The following is a 19,995-nucleotide window of genomic DNA, read 5'->3' as shown; positions in this document are numbered from 1 at the left end:
CAGTTTATCCATTCACCTACTGACGGACTTCCTGCTTGCCTCCGAGTCTTGGCAACTATGAACAAAGCTCCTGTAAACATCAGTGTGCGGTAACATCAGGTTTTAGGTGAACATAATTTTTCATCTCCCTTGGATAAAATTTACCAACAACTATATATAGTTGGTGGATCACATGGTAAACATATGCTCAGTTTTGTAAGAAACTGCTAAGCCGTCTTCCAAAGTGTGCGTACCATTTTGCATTCTTACCAGCAGTGAAGAAGAACTCCCAGGGTGTCAGCTGCAGGCCAGCATTTGGTTTTGCTGGTATCCTAGAGTGTAGGCGTTCTAATAGACGTGTATTTTCACTGGAATTTCCCTAATGATGTATGATGCGGAGCATCTTATTTTAAACAAGTTTATTTAAACAAAACATTTGACTTGGGAAAATGACTTAGGATTTATTTCTTTGCGATTTATCCCTACTTAAAGACAGACTGCCCTACATGTAACAGCTCCATACAAAAAAAGTTATAAAATCATCCTTGGTTTTACAATGGGAAATAAACGTTAAATTCTCCAATTGAACAAGGTGTGCAAGGATTTTCCTGTTGTTCTTTTTTTGTTAAACAGTGAGAGCAAAATAACTTATTGGAACATAAAGGTTGAGCTGAATGAACATGCCACTAATGGAGAAAAGGAGTATTTTCACAGAATCAGTATTTTTCCATATCCCATCTCCATTTGATATTGATCAATCCCATTGGCCATTTAGTTAAAAAAAATGCAATGTGCTTGTACACATATAGTTACTTTATGTACAATAAAGTAATGGAGAAGGGGGAAATGAGAGAATAGAGAAAATTATTCTGTAGTAGTAGTCAGAATGTGGTAGAACCAAATTGCGGTTTTCTAATTGAGAATGTCTTCTTGGTCTGGAGTGACAGAGTTCTGGAGGGAAGTAGCAGGCTCCCTTTTGAGTAGACCTGGCCTTTCTGCCGCTGAGTCACACCATTTGTATCTTCATCTTCCATCTCCAACTGTGTGGGTGTGTCTTTCACTGATTGGCTGCCCATCCAATCAGAATCAGATCCGCCTCATTGAGAAACCCTCCTAAAGTAGCAGCAGCCCGCCTTGCTTCAGAAATCCACAGGTTTCTCATTCCGGATAAAAGAGCATCTAGCTACTTTCAGCTGCTGACATGTGAAAGACGAAGACCCCTTGGGCTCTTTGTTGGCAGTGGCAAGGGCGGGAATCCTCTCAACTGCTTCCCTGCAGAGGTCCCAGGTCTGCACGGCTTGGTGCACAGGCAGCACCAGCAGCGGAACAACATCTTTCCATATGCTTGTCCTCTGGACATCCGTCTGGTGAGGTGCCTGTTAAAGGTCTTTGATCCATTTTCCTTTTAGTGGGGTTGTTTTCTTACTGTTAAGAGTTCTTGTATATTTTGGACGACAGTCCTTTATCACATGTGTCTTTTGCAAATATTTTCTACCAGTCTATGGCTTATCTTCTCATTCTCTTGACATTTTCTTTTGCAGGACAGAAATTTTAGTTTTAATTTAGTTCAGCTAATCAATTCTTTCTTTCATGAATCATGCCTTGATGTAGTAACCATGGCGTAGTTACTATGTGATATGTAGTTATTATGTAGCTGCTATGATGTAGTAACTATGACGTAACAACAACCTAGATGTTGTCTTCTAGGTTTTCTGTTATATTCTAGTTTTATAGTTTTGCATTTTACATTTAGGTTCACGAGCCATTGAGGTAATTTATGTAAAAGGCGTCACATTTTTGTCTACATTCACTCTTTTTTTATATGTGGATGTCCAGTTGTTTTAGTACCTTTTTAAAGTTTATTTATTTTGAGAGAGGGACAGCATGAGTGGGGGAGGGGCAGAGAAAGAGAGAGAGGGAGAGAATCCTAAGCAGGCTCCGCACTGTCAGTGCAAAGCCCGACAGAAGGCTTGAACTTATGAAACTGAGAGATCATAACCTGAGCTGAAACCAAGAGTCAGATGCTTAACCAACTGAGTCACCAGGGGCCAGTTTCTTGTAATGTTTACACTCCATTGTATAGCTTCTGCTCCTTTGTCAAAATCATTTGACTGTGTGCTTCTACTTCTGGGCTCTGTGTTCTGTTCCACTGATCTGTAAACTTTTTCTTTTGCCAATCCCACACTGTCTTGATTATTGTAGCTAAGTCTTATTTACAGCTTATGACTTATCACTTACCTTAAATAAGTCTTCAGACTGGGTAGTGTCAATCTTCCAACTTTGTTCTCCTACAATATTGTGTTGGCTATTCTGGGTCTTTTGCCTCTCCATATAAACTTTAGAATCAGTTTATTGATAACCACAAAAAATTTGTTGGGATTTTAATTAGGATTGCATTGAATCTATAGATTAAATTGGGAAGAAATGATTATTTTGACAATATTGAGTCTTCTTATCCATGAACACGGACTCTCTCCACTTATTTCTTTGTGTCTCAGAATTTTGTACCTTTCCTCATAGAGATCTTGTATGTATATTGTTAGATTTATATGTAAGTATTTCATTTTGGGGATGCTAATGTAAATAGCATTGTGGTTTTAAGTTCCACCCATCCATTGCTGGTATATAGGAAAGTGACTGGCTTGTGTATATTATCCTTATATCCTGCAGCCTTTCTCTACCTGCTTATTACTTTCAGGAGGTTTTTTGGTTGATTTTTAAAAATTTTTCTACATACAATAATATCATCTGCCAACAAAGACACAGTTTTATGCCTTTCTTCTCAAACTGTATATTTTTATTTCTTTTTGTTTTATTGCATGAGTGGGAACTTCCAGTATGATTTTGAAAAGGAATGGTGAGTGGGGACATCCTTGCCTTGTAACTGGTTTTAGTGGTAAAGCTCTGAGTTCCTCACCATTGGGTATGATGTTAATTGTAGGTTTGTTTGTTTTTTTAAGTTTAAAAAAATTATTTGAGAGACAGAGAGAGAGAGAATCCCAAACAGGCTCTGTGCTGTCAGCATGGAGCCCAATATAGGGCTAGATCTCATGGACTGTGAGATCATGACCTGAGCTGAAATTAAGAGTTGGATGCTTAATTGAGCTATCTAAGTTAGTCTCAATAGGTTGTTTTTTTAAAATAGATTATATATATCAAGTTGATGGTGTTCTCCTCTATTCCTATTTATTGGTAGATTTTATCATGAATGAGTGTTGAATTTTGTCAAGGTCTATTTTTGCATCTACTGATAATATTTATCTTAAGAATTTTATCACCATTTTTTTTTCTTAAAGTAGGCTCCACACAGAGTGGAGCCTAATTTGGGGCTTGAACTCATGACCCTGAGATCAAGACCTTAGCTGAGATCAAGAGTCAGATGGCAGGGCACCTGGGTGGCTCGGTCAGTTGAATACCCTACTCTTGATTTCAGCTCAGCTCATGATCCCAGGATCATGGGATCAAGCCCCATGTAATGGTCCATGCTAAGCATGGAGCCTGCTTAAGAGTCATATTCATATTTTCTCTCTCTCTCTCTTCCTCTCTCTCCCCCTCCCCTTCCCCCTGCTTGGATGCTGTCTCTCTAAAATAATAATTAAAAAATCCAGACACTTAACTGAGCCACCCAGGCACCCTCTTTTTTAGCCGGTTGATATGATGGCTTATATTAACTGATTTTCAAATTTGAACCAGGCTAATGCTGCATACTTGGGATAAGTCCCACTTAGTTGTGGTGCATAATTCTTTTTATACATTGTTAGATTTGATTTGCTAATATGTTTTTTGAGAATTTTAGCATCTATATGCATGACAGATAATGGTCTGTAGTTTTCTTGTTATGTTTTTGTCTGAATTTAGTATTAGGGTAATGTTGGCCTCATAGAAGGAGTAGAAAGTATCTACATCTAATCTTCAAAAAAGATTGCATAGAACTGATAGGATTTATTTCTTAAATGTTTGGTGGAATTCACCAGTGAACTCATCTAAGTCTGGTGCTTTCTGTTTTGGAAGGTTATTAATTATTGATTCAATTTCTTTAATAGTCAAAGTTTGGCAATTTGTTTTGGCAAATTATGTCTTTCATGCAATTGGTCTATTTCATGCAATTGGTCTAGGTTATCAGATTTGTGGATAAGAGTTTTTCATAGTGTTTCTTCATTATTCTTTTCATTTCCATAGGATCTGTAGTGATGTTCTTCCTTTTCTGATATTAGTAATCTGTGTCTCTCTCTTTCTCCCTGTTTCTTTCTCTCTCTTTGTGAGTAGTCTGGCTTAAGGATTACTGACTTTGGTCTTTTCAAAGAACCAGCTTTCAGTTTCATTGATTTTCTGTGATGATCTGTAACAAATCTATATTGATTTTTATAATTACACTGATTTCTGATCTAAATCTTATTTGTTTTGTCCTTCTGCTTATGTGGGATTTAACTTGCTCTTCTTTTCCTATTTTCTAAGGTAGAAACTTAGATAATTGATTTTTGATATTTTTTCAAATATATGCATTCAGTGACATAAATTTTCTTCTAACAGGATTTCACTGCATCTTACAGATTTTGATAAGTTGTGTTTTCATTTTCATTTAGCTCAAAATATTTTTCTCTTAACATTTCTTCTTTGGCGGACGTGTTATTTAGAAGTGTAGTGTTTAATCTCCATGTGTTTTGGGATTTTATTGTTATTTCTAGTATAATTCCTCAGTAGCCTGAGAGCCAACATTGTATGATTTCTGGTCTTTTAAAATCATTAAGATGTATTTTATGACCCAGAATGTGGTTTGGTGAACGTTCCATGTGAGCCCTGAGAAGTATGTGTATTCTGCTGTTGGGTGAAATAGTCTATAGATGTCAATGATATCCTGCTGATTGATGGGGTTGAGTTTAGCTCTATCCTTACGGATTTTGTCTGCTAAATCTGCCCATCTGATAGTGGCATGTTGAAGTCTTCCACTATCATAGGAGAAACAGATGAATGCACCTAGTTTTTGCCTCACATAGTTTGACACTCGGTTGTTAAGTGCATGCTTGACTTTCTTAATGGTTATCTTTTGAAGTTTGATGTCTCTTAATTTTGATGGTATTCACTTAGTTTTGTCTGTTGAGAATCCTGTGAGCAGTGTCAAGTTCAGCCAGGAGGACGTGGATTACCCAGGCCTTTGAGTCTCCAATGTGCATGTGTGCAGCCTCATCCAAGAATATGCTTGGTTCAGCCACACAATTCCAAGTTTATGGGGCCATTAGCTCACTCCACTCCCTCTTTGCTGAGATTGTCACTTCCACTGACAACTTTACTGGGTTCAGGCTTCATCCATTGTTTGAAGTCTTTCTCTTTAACGGCTGGGATCCCCATAGTTCTGTCCTGCTCTGACGAAACCTCCATGCCAACTAAGCTGGCAGGGGAATGGGAGTAGCCTGGGGAATAACTGCATCAACTCGCGCTGCGCAGCAGGTTTTCAGGCATAACCGCCACTCATATTGTTGTATATCTTTGACTTCCAGAGCAGTGGACTATTCAATTTTGTCCAGCTATATAGATCCTTGTTGGGGAGAGGCTATGCCAGTCTCTTCCTCAGCCATAGCTAGAAATCCCACACTGGCAGTTCTTTTTTGTAGCAAAAAGAGAAGAGATAGGTCTTGATCCAAATATGACACCCTCAGCTGAGGATCAGTGATCAAGTGTACATACACTCATATTAAAAATATAAAAATAGGGGCACCTGGGTCTGATTTCAGCTCAGGTCATGATCTCGTGGTTTGTGAGATCGAGCCCCATGTCAGGCTCTGTGCTGACAGCTCAGAGCCTAGAGCCTGCTTCAGATTCTGTGTCTCCCTCTCTGCCTTTCCCCACTTGTGCGCGCTCTCTCTCTTTCTCTCTCCCTCTCAAAAATAAACATTAAAGAAAATGAAAATAGGGGCACCTGGGTGGCTCAGTTGGTTAAGTGTCTGATTCTTGATTTCTGCTCAAGTCATGATCTCATGGTTGTGAGATCAAGCCCTGCTTCAGACTCCGTGCTGACCGTGCATAGCCTGCTTGGGATTGTCTCTCCCTCCCCCACTCAGGCAGATATGTTCTCTTGCTTTCTGAAAATAAATAAACTTTAGAAAAAATAAAAATAAAACCAGTGCCTAAAGACCTTCCTAGAAGTACTAAATGAGAGGCTTCAGATATACCCTCCACCCTGAGAAGAATGTACAGGTTACCTGGGGAGACACTGTGGAAGGTGCTGTGATCGCGGTCTACACAGGAACGGCCCTCACCTGGCTGGAGACCCGGGAGGGAGTGAGGCTGGGAGGGAATGAGAAGGAGAGGCGACCGGAAAACAGACTCAGGCAGGAGCCGAGACTGGTGCATTCGCAGACTGCTTGCCACCTACTTTCTTGCCAGATACCTTCTCGGAAGGTATATTGGAAAGTGACCTGTGTCTAAATCAAAGAGACATTCTAATCAGGGCCTGGATGTGACAAGAAGGGGGAGTACAGGTTGGTTGGTGCCGTTCCCTGAGAGTGAAAACCGATCAGATACGCTGCTGGTGGGAATGTAAAATGGTGCAACAATTTTGGAAAAAGTTTGGCAGTTCTTCCAAATGTTAAACATAGAGATGCCATAGGATTCAGCAGTTGTAAGAGAAATCAGATGCGCATCCACTCAAAACCACAAATGTTTATAGCAGTGCACTTCACAAATAGTGAAAAAGTGGAAACAGCACAAATGTCCATCAAGTGGTAAATGGAGAGTGGTAAGTGGTAAATGTCCATCAAGTGGTAAATGGACTAAACTACTCGGCAATAAAAAGGAACGAAGTTCTGATATGGGCTACGGTGCGGATGAATCTCAAACATACGTTAAACAAGACAGTCACTAAAGACCACATACTGCATGGCTGCATGATACACAATGTCCAGACTAGGCAAATCTGTAGACAGGAAGTAGATTGCTGGGGGTGGGGGCTGGGGACAGGGAGGGTGGGAAGTGACCACTAATGGTATGAGGTGATAAATTTAGGGGTGATAAAATATGACAAAATCAGATTGTGGTGATAGTTGCACAACTCTGCAAACATACTGAAACCCATTGAGTTGTACAGTTTATTTTTTTATATTTTAATCTCTATACCCAACATGGGTCCCAAACCCCAAAACCTGAGATTGAGGCCTGCATCAGGCTCTGTGCTGACAGTTCATAGCCTGGAGGCTGCTTCCGATTCTGTGTCTCCTTCTCTCTCTGTCCCTCCCTGGCTCTCGCTCTCTCAAAAATAAACATTAAAAAACGAGTATCAGTGGTGTTAACACCTCTATGGAACAAAATCAGGCAGAAAACATTTGCAGATGACCGAAACCTAGTCTGGAGGGAAAATAATCCCAGCAGAAGAGAATTTTCCAGTCAGGCTTTGTATTCTATAGAACTAGCAGTATCAAGGATGAGATGATAGAATTACAGAACAGTATGATAGTGAAGATTGCAGAGCTAAGAAAACATGTGGCAAGTGTCATTCTTACCGAATTGCTGGAAACAGAGTTACAGACACCTCCACGAAGGCAAGCCTCTTGTTTAGGACTAGAAAGTCCTTGAAGAGGGTAGTCATGTCATTTTTGTATCATCCTCAAGGCCCAGTAGCAGAGTATCAGCAAAACAGAAAGGGCACCTTTGGAGAAGGCAAAATACACCTACGTGGATGGGTCCACGTTTGAGCCAGGCGCATGCGCGATAACATTGCTCTGGTAGGTCTGCTCCTTCCTTTTGTGCAGAATCAGCCTGCGGAGCAAAGACTGATCCTCAGCTTTATACCGAAGACTCCTCAGGTTGGCCTTGGTTCCAGCGTTTATTTCTCTCTAATGTGGTTGCAAAGGAGTGGCTTCCTTTTATGAGGAGAAATAGCATTTAGGGCATGGCTTTTGTTTGGAATTTGGAGTTGTGCTTCTGGGCAAGTTAGTCAACAAGCACGTTGTTTGCCTTGAAATAACTGTCCTCTGCTCTGGGGTGCAGCTTCCATCTTTCCCTGGTAGAGCAGGATGTGCGACAGCTGAAAGCCAAGGTTGAATTTCTAGTGTTTTATTTTCTCAATAAAGTATGGCATGATTATGCATGGATAATAGGGGGAAAAAATCCTAAGTACATTTTCACTGCAGTCACCACCCCCACCCCTCAAAAAAAAAAAAATGCAAACTGGGAATGGTTTGTAAAGAGAATTGGCCTGGGAGCCCAGAACTTAGGTTGAGCATGAAACTGAACACCAGCACAGCTTTGAGACCAGTAAACACCTCTCTGAATTCCTTTCCTCTTGGGTTAAATGGGGGTTTGGGCTGCTGATTTCTAGGACCTCTTCCCACCCCTAGCATTCTGCCTGTTCATTTAACTGAAGATGAACAACCTGCTGGCGGCCTGATTTCGGCTTTTAGAGATGTTTCAGCGCATTCCTTTTATGTTCACATTTCCACATGAACACAATGTATCAGGAACATACAGGTCAGGCACTACACGGCCTGTATGTATGTTACCTGATTTAATCCTTAAAGCAATTCTCTGTGGGCAGGTATCATCCTACAAAATTGATATGTGAGGAAACTCAAATGCTGAGAGAGAGTCCAAATTCACTGCAAGTGGTGGAATGGGAACCGAGCCCCCGGACTAGCTTCCTGCTGCCCTGCTCCTTACCAGTGTATTGTGCTAGGTAGAAGTGTACCTAACATGAAAATATTACTATTTACAGTTTTTTTTTTTACTTGATCAAAATTTGAAGGTCTTGACTAAAATAATTGACTAAAGACACTAGAAGACTTCAGAGATGCACTCTTGGGGCGGTGTTGTGTTGAGCCATGGAAAGGGTCTTTGGATAGGTGGTGTGGCTGCCAACAGTGGGTCCTGTGTGGCAGGGCCTGGTCTCGGACTTGGCAGCTTTCAGGGGGAGCGCCCAGTTGGAAGACCCAGGCTTACGATTAGGAACATTGTTCCTAAATGTGATTTGCAATTTGGGGAGCATCCTCACACATCTTCACCTTGGACCAATACTCCTGGTTCACAGAGCCCTGGGAGTCCTGAGCCCCTTTTGTGGGGTCTGCAAGATGAAGGTTATTTTCATAATAACACTAAAACATTATATGCACTGATACTTGTACTTAACTGAGGTACAGAAGCAATGGTGAGTTAAACTGCTGCAATCTAAGCACGAATCAAGCCAGGGCCACCACGCTGCTGATAGGAGTCATGACATTCTTATCTCAAGCACGTGCTACAAAAAGAAAGTACCCATTTCACTTAAGAATGTCTTTGGAGAGGCAGTAAAAAGTGCTACTTTTATTAAACCTTGAAATTTAAGTTGTGTGACGCCCATGAGGCGCGCCATCCTGAGTGCAGCGCTGGCCTGGAAGGAAAGCACCGTGTGGATCGGGCTGGGAGTTGGACCAGATGCTTTTCGCACCGCTCACCATGTTTACTTAAAAGAACTGACAAATTGTGGTTCTCGGGCAGAGATGTTCTTGAAGTGAACCAAGTGGCCCTGCTGCTTCAAAGGAAACAGCAAACGATTTACTGCCAATGAACAAAGTTTAGGTTTTAAGCAAAAGTTCTACTTCAGAAAACTTGGATCCATCACTGGGAGTTCGACTTAGAATTTCCTTAGAGACTGCTCATGATACTTTGATATTATACATGATTTTTAAAATATATGGTATTTTGTAGTGAAATATGTCAAACACTCAGAAGGTCTACACACACTGCAGTAGCAGTAGTGATGTAACTCACTATTACATCAGTGAGCCAGTATTTTCTAGATGACCAGCGCATGCTATCGGTTAGGCATGGATAAAAGATGGAGTCACAATGCCAGATGGACCAATGGCCTTTAAGGTAACAGAGTATCAAAAGCTCACTGATGTAGTTCCAGATGCTACAGAGTCATCAAGCTTTAAGAAATGAACTATTATCTTTAAAAAAAAAACAAACAAAAAACATCAATAATCTGGAGAGGCTATTAAAATATCCCCCTTTTCCAACCACATACCTGTGTGAGGCTGAATTTTCTTCATATGCTTCAACCAAACTGAAGTATCACAAGATTGAATGTAGAAGCAGATATGAGAATCCACCTGTTTAAGTAAGCCAGACATCAAAGAGATTTGATCATTGTAAAACACTTCTACTCTTCTATAAAATGCTTTTTTTTTTCAGTTTAGAAGGGTTTCCCCCTCCATAGAAATATAATGGTTTTATCATATTTTATTACTTATCATTTTATTACTTTTATTACTTTTAAATGAATTCATACATATATTTTTAAAATCTCAGTTTTGATTTCTAATATAATACTATCGATACATGCAAGCCACATAAACAGAAACATTAGGGTCCCTGATCGTTTTTGAGGCTCAAAAGGTCCTAAAACCATCAAGTTGAGGAAGCGCTATCTTAACCCCTCCCTCTTCACAGGCAGCCATGGACACAGGAAAACCTGATGCACTGAGGACGCTTCAACAAGGGCTTCTCAAGGTCACAGGCTGGGGAACCACTGCTGCCTCCGTCTCTCACCGCCTATTTCAGGGCTCTCCAAAACACCAGGCTGGCTCTCAGTGTGGTAGGTTGGCTTGGTGCCATTTCTAGCAAAAGTCAAAAGGAACAATAAATAAAAACGACCTTTGCGACAGGGCGGGGGTGGGGGGGGAGGGAAGAGGGGATGAGAACAGTGATAGGGAAAAAAGACTAAAGCTAACCCTAGACCAGTTCTGTTGGCCTGCTTCCTCTCTGATGCTCCGCATGGGCTAACGTGAGGGGTGCAGACATACTTTTACCCAAGATGAGAGGCAAATGGCAGAAGCGGGACTGAGTGATCATCAATAGGTTTGTCCCTAAAACCCCGGAGAATTTCAGCACCGCCCACTTTGTGAGGTCACTAGAACTGGGAGTACTGCATGAAAGAAAATGAGAACCACCAGGTTTTCTCTAAATGGCTGTTCGAGGTCTCCGAGGTTCTTGGCCTTCCTAGATCTTTGCCTCTAAAGGGAGTCACACTGAGGTGGCATTTGTAATAAGCACTACATCCTCAGGTCTGGGACACTGTTTAAGCTTTAGTTGACCTGGGATTTTGTTACTATCTTCAGAAAGAGGAAACATAAAGTTGCTAAGGCAGCCTACATACATGGAAAAAGTGTTCTCTATACTCTTCTTTACTGGGAAGGCAGTCTTAAACCTAAATAAGCCAGTAACCGTAAGAATGGATTTGTGAGTCCTTCACTCTTGAAGACCGAAATGTAAAGACTAGCTAATGACAGTAGATGCTGCACTTCCAGAAAAAGGGCAGGATACCAAATATTCCTGATATGAATGTGGTAGGGGGAGGAGACAGATGATTTACTGTTGCTTACTTTTTATAATGTGATGGAGAGAGAATAAAGCTCAGTAAAAAAGAGCCAAAACCACCCGATGCAGACTCTGTCCTTGTGTCAAGTTAGCACCGCCTCTCCTCCTGAAGTCAGCTGTGTTAATAGTCATGCAACAAGTAACCCAACTTGCTGAAATTAAAAATACTTTCTAAAAACAGTTGCCTCTCCCTCTGGCCGTCCACACACACTCATCAGCCCCAGGGAGCCAGCACGACTGGGAAGCTCAATGCAGAAAGCATTTAAGGACGGATCAAACCAGAGCTTGAACCAGACCCTCACAGCAAACATTTCTGTAAGCAGGAGCTTCTGAAAGATATGTTCACGACTAGAAAAGAACTATACAAAGTTGACGGAATTATTTGCCTTCTGTTTTTTTTTTTTTCCTTCTCTGAATAAACTGGCTTAAAAACAACTTTTTTTCTTTGGGTGGTAAATAGTAGGTATTTATTTGAAATGAAAAAAAAAGTACCTGGACTATTGCATTTAATCATGTATTGTAATTGTGTTACTCTACCTTTTTGCATCAGAGACAGATATACAATGAACATTCAGTTATCACAGATTGCACACTAGATAGTAAATCTTCAGGCCTTTTACATAACCACCAAAGAACAGATATTGGATTCTGCAGTATAGTACAAACGTCCACAATCAATCCAGTCTTAGCCAGTGTCTTCAATTTACTTCTGTTGCTGTACAAATAATTGGCCATTACTAGGGCTTACAAGTTAATAACAGGACAAAAAAATATACATTGCACTGACACAAAAAGTCAGCTGTGTTAATAGTCATGCAACAAGTAACCCAACTTGCTGAAATTAAAAATACTTTCTAAAAACAGTTTTAACGGCATAAATAGTTTATACACAGTTCATTTACCAAAACAAAATGTATTTAAATGATACAAAGCAAAAATAAGTTTCTACCAACTTTATACATAAGAAAGTGCAAAATAACTTATCTAGAGTGTTCTGCTATTATCCAGACGGATGACTGCTATGGGCAGCTATTTTCCTCTTCAGAAGCAGGACGTTACAGTTGCACACTATACACACACGGGAGAGTACATGGGTGGGTGGATAAATGAACGAATGAGCTACGACCATCAGGCAGGGGCCCTGTGAGGTACTCTCAGAGAAGGAACACAGACCACACAAAGGTGGATGTACATGCTGAGCAAATGTGAGTACATGTGTCAGCAAACAGATTTACATGGAACACAGAGAGACATCCGGAAAAACGATTAGTTGATGTACGTGAGTGGACTTGCATGTGTGAGTGGTGTGTGATGTCCGCATTAGAAAGCAAAAAGAAAAGAAACCTCACTGAATAAAACAGTTGCCCACAGCACCAGCTGCCAGAGGAAATACTATCATGAGCGGTTTGGTTTCCACCTTCTAAGTTATGGAAGTTGTGTCGGAAAGTTTAAAAGTGTTCATCCCATATAACTCCATTTTACACAGAGGAATAACCTTTAAGTAACTACATACACACATTCATATATTCAAGTCTTTAAAGAACACCTCCGCCATTGGGTTTGGGGTAAACATGGTTCATAGACACGAGGAGGACGCTTCTTTTAAAAAGTGTAGAATAACACTGCTACAACTCATCTATCGGGCCGGACAGGGGCGAAGCCCACGGCTACGTGATGGCACAGTTCCTGCCACTGCTGAACATCCAGCATTGCTTATTAGAATCGAAGTAAGATGGCGGGCAGGGAGGGGTGAGGGGAGGGGAGGAGGACAGGAAGGAAAACACCACCACTCTTCTTCAAGTGAAAGTATTAATGCCGATAATCCTTTTATTAACAAGTGTATTTGAACTTTTAGAAATGGAAGTGTATTAATCGATTTTGATATGTAATCATAAATAGACTGTAGGCTCAAACCTAGGTAAATAAAGGTTTAAATTTAGTAAGCATAAGGCACTAAAGCAGCCTTTATATTTTCTCTTGGAGACCTAGTTATCAGGAAGAACAAGTTTGTTCTTAAGCTGGTTTCAGCCCATGTGGTACAAGATTACTGTTGTACCAATGCCTATTTTTGAATGCATGTGCATATATGTGCATTTTAGTGCATAAGTGTGCCTGTCACCAGGGCCTAAAGATGAAAAGTTGGGAAAGCCAGAGCCACTGTCCTTTGCATGATACCTCCATGAGTGTGAGAAGGCCTGTCCTTCCTTGCTTGGGTCATAAATAATTCTACTTTTTTCAAATCACAGGGCTTTTAGAATTGTTCATAATATTATCACTAAATATCTGAAAATGTTAAAATCTAGATTAGTTGTTTCATTTGTTTTATATATATACACATATATATATGTACATAACACACATTTTAAAAAAATCCCACCACCAAAGCCTTGTTTTCTGTAAACTAAACTTCTCTCCTAGCCCCGACCAGCTTTAGTCTCCCTGGATGTGTGTGTTCTGTATCCAACTAGTAGAACAAATTAAATAACTAAATATTAAAATACTGTAATTATATTCATAGCAAAAACAAAAAAATAGACATTGATACAGTATAAATCTCACGGTTTTCAGGTAGATGGCATTAAATGGTAAAGGTTAATTATAAGCAGTTCTGACATGATCCAGTTTTACAACAAGGTTTATATGTTAATTCTGTACACTTTTTTCATGTTTTACCCTTTTTTGAAAATAAGCTATAGTAGAACATTAGTGTCACCAAAGACACATACTTATTATGTTTTATGCAAGAGAAGCTAATTTGGGTTACATGCAAATATATTTCCATTAGTTGAGGCAGGGCTGTTTCCTGCACTGCATCAATCACGTGACCTCCGGCCGCTGTGCAATGCTAAGAAGTTAGGCTACGGCCACAGAGCAGTCCGGACAGAAGTGAACGAGGGGCCTTAGGACGCCGGAACAACACTGAGGTGGCGCGGGGCTGGGCGCCCGGCGATTCCCAGGCTACCTCACGGCAGGACTCATCCTCCCCCCGTTTTCCTAGAGAAGGTCCACGTTATTTTGGTTCCTAGCCTAGTTTAAGTGGAGATACTGTGGGCAACTTGAAAGAAAGGACATTGGGCACACAGGCTGGGTTTGAAAGGAGGGGAAAAAAGACCACAGATAATGTCTTTGAGGATTTAAAAAACATATTTATAATTAATTTGTGAGAGATGTCAGACAAACCATAAGTAGTTCACCGAGTTAGTGGTTTAGTTTGAAGTCTCATGTTACAGAGAGTTAAGTCCTTATTTAGAAAAAAAAAAAAAGGCCTTTATACCTATTTACAATATACAGTTACTTGCAAAGAAGTCAGATTTACAACCATTTTCTAAAAGCCTTTTTTTTTTGTTTTTTTTTTTTTTTTTGGTGGTGGTTTTTCCAAATAAGGATGAGTAAATCTATAAAAATGAGACGCAAGAAAAGACAGTTAATAAGTGAGGATTTTCTCTTGGAGACAGCTACTGGTAACAGGGAGAACCGGATACTGGAAGAGTCGCTCTGAGGAACCGCCTTCTGTTCTCCTCGCGCTGTTCACCCGAACACTGTCCGCCCCGTCACCGCACTCTACACCTGCCTGTTCCCTGATCCCTTTGAATTCAACGCTTCAAACACGTGGCACGAAGAGAGGCGTAAACGGGACTGTTGCGATGCCTTCCGAGCTGTGAGCCGTGCCGGGAATCGGGCAGGTGGTCTACGGACCGTGCTCTGCAATCGGCTTGGCGAATCTTCAACAATTCCGAGGCCCATCCTCTGAACCCCTCTCATGCTGTAAATTGTAGTAACAGTTCTGACACACGCGCACCGGGGATGAGATTTTCAAGCGTTTGATTTCTGACTGAAACCGACTGCACCTAAGGCAAAGGCAAAATCAAGTAGTTACAGGTCCTCTCTGTGGTTGATCACTGCACTGAGAAATACAGGCTTAGCAATCGAACAGAAAGCTTGCGCTATAATGCCCCAGACCTACCGGCTTCTGTCGGGTGGCTGACCCAGGGCCAAGACAACCCGCCATGTTATTTGTTTCCATCTATGAAGAAAGCTTAACACCAAACCAAGAAAAGCTATATACTCGACTGGTCAGACTTCCTGTTTTTAAAGTTAAGATTTGGGGCACCTGGGTGGCTCAGTCAGTTAAGCGTCTGGCTTCGGCTCAGGTCATGATCTCACGGTTCATGGGTTCAAGCCCTGCATCGGGTTCTGTGCTGACAGCTTAGAGCCTGGAGCCTGCTTCAGATTCTGTGTCTCCCTCTCTCTCTGACCCTTACCTACTCATGCTCTCTCTCTCAAAAATAAATAAACGTTAAAAAAAAACAACAACAAAAAAACCCCTTCTGTGACAGAAAAAACATAAAGTGAAAATGTACACCAGAGACTGGCAGAAGGTATCTGCAAGATGCATGAAAGACAAAGAATTAGAGCCCAGAACATATATGAACTCAAGTAGGGGGCGGGAAGAAGACAAGCAACCCTGAAAGGAAAATGGCACATTACCCAGGAGGAAACACCAACAGCCTGGAAGCAGATGAGAAGAGGTGCAACCTCAGTGGCGAAGCAAGAGGCAACGACCATGCACTGCTGGCACCAGGCTTGCAGGAGGGGGAACACGTGGCAACAGGGGGCACGGACAGGACCGAGGGGAGCCTGCATGTCCTGCCGGGAGGGAGGTGGCATGACCCGGCACTGCCGCTCTGGACAGTACCGAGATGCGCCAGCACCCAGTTCAGCTCACAAGTGGGGTTCGCCCTGTCAGTTCTGCCCTGAGGCACCTCCTCTGCGGACGGCGGCAGCGCACCGAGAAGGGCCTTGCACAGGTTGCAAGCACTGCTTGGAGTATGGGCAAAATGAAAACTTCCCGTAAGGGCCCATCGGAAGAGAAGCAGATAAAATAAAAGTATCAGAATAGTTATTTACATGGGTGGATTTTAAAAACAATGTTGAGTAAGAAAAGGAAGTTACAGGAGGTACAGACAGTACCTCCTGTATTTATGTAAAACTGAAATCACACAGAACAATAATATAGTATTGTTTATGGAGACAACATGCGCTCAAAGTGTAAGACATGGAAAAGAGGTGTAATTGGTAGGAGTGAACATCTATAATGTTTTACATGCAAATATGACGGAACACTAGCACCTTTCATTCTGATTCATGGGGGACTGGGTATTTGTAACGATTATTTCCATATTTTTCAAGTGTTTGAGAGAAAGAGAGCATGAGCAGAGGAGGGGTGGGGAGGAGAGAATCCCAAGCAGGCTCCACACTGTCAGTGCAGAGCCTGACGTGAGGCTCGAACTCACAAACCGTGAGATCATGACCTGAGCTGAGACCAAGAGTCAGATGCTCCACGGACTGAGCCACCAGGTGCCCCTGCCTATTTTTCAACATGACAGAAATAGCTCACGAATGTGATACAAAACAAAGAGAAAGTGAAGGCTGGTTTAGGCCGACAACACTGTGGGGAAGGGACCCTGGAGCAAATGAGGAGCTCCGAGCAGGGTAGAATGACCATCTCATCTTACTTCTGGCAGAAGAGCTGGCCGCAGTTCCTGCAATGGTGCCGCCGTTCAGTGAGAGAGAAGCGCACGGAGCAGCCCGAACAGCTGTCCCCTCCTTCATCCTTCACCCAGTGGTCAGCAGCAGAACGGCCTGGCTGGTCACTCACGGACCAGCTGAACACTCGGCCTCGACTGTCGCCAACCAGGATCCTGCTGTGATCCCTGCAGGAGACATGACAGGGCACGGGGTCACCTCAGGGAAGGCCTCAGCACAGCCACGCGGCTGAGGGCTCTTTCTGTCACTCTTGATGTTCTCCAGTTTTCCGTGGATGTGTGTGCTGGGGTGGGGGCTGCATGCGTGAACAAACAAAAACAGAACTGAGCCCCGAATTTGCACTTTCATCTCAATTCTCTGGAGCAAACTTGCTCTAACTTCAAAGAACAAAGATTTAAAAATCCACACATGGGCAAGTTTCTTCTTCTGGTTCATCTGAGTAACATCTGATACTGCAAATGAAATCGGTTTCCCCCAGAGACTGGTCTGGAGTGTGGGTCTGAGCTGAGCCAATGGCTCAGCGGGGAGGAGGGGCTGCCAGGGTCTGGTGCTTACTTGGAGACGCCCAGGGCGGTGATCTCTGCCGGGTGTGCGTTGTCCTTCCGATCAAAGGCCGTGTGCATAGTCAGCTTACTCCTGAACACCAGCTGCCGTTCCCACCGGTACCCTGGAGTTCACGAGGACAAGGCATGACACACGGAAGTTAGGGTGTGACAACATACAGTCCCAGACGCTTTCCCAGGTCCCAGTGGCTGCTGCCTCAACTTGAAGGCAAAGCAATGTAGCTTAACACTGATGATGGGCCAGGTCAGAGAACATCTCATTCGAAAAGATAAATGCAGAGATAGGCAAATCTTAAATGCAAGAAGACCCAATTTCTCCAATGGAGGACCTTACCTCTCTAAAAGGCAGAGCTACCCGTAAGTACAGTTTTATTTATCTGTAATTAGTAACTTGCCCGTTTTCAAAAGCTTTCCTGATTTGTGAACGAATTAAATTTTTGGTGTGAGGTGGTCTTCTTTAAGAAACGCCCAACACACAGTAAACACCATTGTGGGATAGAGTCTCAAAGTCCATTTCATGTAAAAAATTTAAGAGGCTGTCTCTATGGGTTGCTGAAGTCACAAACACAGGGCACAGGGACAGCCGGAGTCCACTGCCTCCCTGCACCAGCATGCCCACCACCCACAGGAGCAAGAAACAGACACCAGACTTTAAGTTACCGGGCTTCAATCTGCTGTAATTCCGCACTTCAATGGGATTGGGGTGGGGGTGGTTAAGGGGACCCTGCAGATGGACTCTGGCCTGGTTCTCCGAATAGTTCACAAATATGAAGCCGTCCTTCTCATCCAGACTGAGCTGGTCAGACCAGCGCCTGGAGTCGTCGGAGCCGCTGTCCGTGCACCAGACGGCCGTTGCACGGCAGGAGGCGGTCCGGGGCCGGTGACTGGTGCTGCCAGGCTGGCTGGGCGTCTCCTTGGGGTCCTGGCTGGTGCTGTGCTCCTCCGCTTCTGAATCGCTGCTGTCCTCATCCTGGGCTTCCTGCCCTGGGGAACACATCAGGAGAATTAGAAAACACACACACACACACACACACACACACACACTGTGGTCAGACCCAGCTTTGTCCCATTAGTAGTTTTCCTCTACCAGTTAAGACACAGTACACATGGTATTTTAAGGTAAGTGTAACAATAAAAGCAGGGGCACCTGTGTGGCTCAGTTGTTAAGCATCTGTCTCCTGATCTTGGCTCAAGTTGTGATCTCATGATCATTGAGATCAAGCCCCATGCCAGGGAGCCTGCTTGGGATATTCTGTCTTTCTCTGTCTCTTTCTCTCTCCCTCTGCTGCCCCTCCCCTGCTGTCTCTCTCTTTCAAAGAAAAAAAAAGTAAATAATAAAAGAAAATAATTGCCAGAATTTTCAGCTAGATTACATAGAGAAAAAAAAAATGTAGAATTTCTGAGTTCAAAGAATGGTTTGGCCAAAATCCTTAGCTTGACATCCATTCTTTACCAATCGGGCCAAACCCTGACCCTGTGACTTTCTCAATGCTGGCCGCACACTCTCCAGCGTGGTTCAGCAGGACGGCGCCGACTCTGCTCTCCACGCAGCCCTGCTCCTCCCCATGGCTAATGCCGCACCTGCCCGGCCCTGTGAGACCCCTTTTTCCAATCTCAGGGCTTCCCAATGTTACCTGTGACTCCCTGAACAGCTGTATGCCTCCTGCGTTTGAACCCTTACCCCAGACTATTATTTTTGGATAATTATCCTACAAGACAGTGGCCAGCTTGCAGGAAGGGGCCCCAAGCACAGTTCCTTCCACACAGAAGTCAGTGTAAATGAAAACCTAGATGAATCAATTATTGATGAAAGCTTTAATCCAGGATTTTGTGTGGTTTTTCCTTCTTTCCAGGTATGTATTTCCTCAACTCCCTACTGTCTTGCAAAAGAGTCTGCTGGAGGGAAAATTTGTAAGAAATAAAAACACAGAATTACAAAAAAGGAGAGCAAGAACAAATGTGTAACACCAGCCCACTATAGATATTTCTTTTTTAGCAAGACAGTTTGCCTCCCTTGTACTTACACTAGTCTAAGTCTAGTTGTCTAATTTGGGTAATCTGTTTTTCATCTCAATGACTTGTAATCATGAGCTTTAAGGTCTTCATGGACAGGCATTCTTCGAAACAACTTTGACTTCTAGTGCAACATGGGCTTGCCTTCCCTTTTGCCCAGACAACTGCCCTCATGCCCTGCCACTCCCACATTGTTGCAAGTCAGCCCCTCCCTGTGGGCAGCTCTTCCCTCTGCCATGCTATCAAACTCTGTCCACAGTATGAATCTATAAGAACAAAGAAGACACAGAAGTACCTCTCCTTCCTGAATGTGGCCTCCTTTTCTACCTCACTTCTTCATCTCATTTTCTGCTGTCACTCCCGTAAAACCTTTGTTAAAGGAAAGGACCCACTTCTCCTTGGATGGTTTAATCCAGTGTCTACATGCAACCGGTAACCCCAAATACTTACTGGACTGAACTGAATTTTTATGTCCCCAAAACACCCAGAAGAGCTGCAATGGACTATGTAGAACGTTACATGCTTTAAGGTAATACAATCATTATTG

General features: G+C 42.6%; 2 protein-coding genes and 1 long non-coding RNA gene across 10 annotated transcripts in view; 1 reads left to right on the top strand and 2 right to left on the bottom strand.

Annotated features, from left to right (window-relative positions):
- Nucleotides 1-11,421, bottom strand: part of LOC115295669 — a 53,346-nt gene extending 41,925 nt beyond the window's left edge. For 2 of the 6 annotated variants that reach the window (XR_003910524.1, XR_003910523.1), the window contains exons 1-5: nucleotides 10,680-11,421; nucleotides 10,421-10,565; nucleotides 9,974-10,058; nucleotides 9,090-9,202; nucleotides 7,473-7,996 (exon numbers count right to left, since the gene is read on the bottom strand). This is a non-coding gene — a long non-coding RNA (uncharacterized LOC115295669). The remainder of the gene's footprint in view (nucleotides 1-7,472; nucleotides 7,997-9,089; nucleotides 9,203-9,973; nucleotides 10,059-10,420; nucleotides 10,566-10,679) is intronic. The other 4 variants (XR_003910515.1, XR_003910517.1, XR_003910521.1 and 1 more) reach the window with 3 other exon arrangements.
- CDS1 (CDP-diacylglycerol synthase 1) overlaps nucleotides 1-11,715 on the top strand; it is an 86,313-nt gene extending 74,598 nt beyond the window's left edge. Inside the window, exons 14-15 of the mRNA XM_029943760.1 lie at nucleotides 10,399-10,543; nucleotides 11,507-11,715. Of these exons, the coding sequence (XP_029799620.1) occupies nucleotides 10,399-10,543; nucleotides 11,507-11,658 (297 nt within the window). The 3' untranslated portion in view covers nucleotides 11,659-11,715. The remainder of the gene's footprint in view (nucleotides 1-10,398; nucleotides 10,544-11,506) is intronic.
- Nucleotides 11,716-11,825: 110 nt separating this feature from the next.
- WDFY3 (WD repeat and FYVE domain containing 3) overlaps nucleotides 11,826-19,995 on the bottom strand; it is a 251,559-nt gene continuing 243,389 nt past the window's right edge. For all 3 annotated transcript variants that reach the window (XM_029943745.1, XM_029943751.1, XM_029943756.1), the window contains 4 exons: nucleotides 18,096-18,419; nucleotides 17,428-17,539; nucleotides 16,842-17,039; nucleotides 11,826-15,173 (listed from right to left, as the gene is read on the bottom strand). In XM_029943745.1, coding sequence (XP_029799605.1) covers nucleotides 15,050-15,173; nucleotides 16,842-17,039; nucleotides 17,428-17,539; nucleotides 18,096-18,419 — 758 coding nt within the window. In that variant the 3' untranslated portion in view covers nucleotides 11,826-15,049. The remainder of the gene's footprint in view (nucleotides 15,174-16,841; nucleotides 17,040-17,427; nucleotides 17,540-18,095; nucleotides 18,420-19,995) is intronic.

This window comes from Suricata suricatta, chromosome 1 (genome assembly GCF_006229205.1).
Source record: "Suricata suricatta isolate VVHF042 chromosome 1, meerkat_22Aug2017_6uvM2_HiC, whole genome shotgun sequence".
Taxonomy (NCBI): domain Eukaryota; kingdom Metazoa; phylum Chordata; class Mammalia; order Carnivora; family Herpestidae; genus Suricata; species Suricata suricatta.
This window is presented reverse-complemented; position numbering and strand designations above follow the sequence as displayed.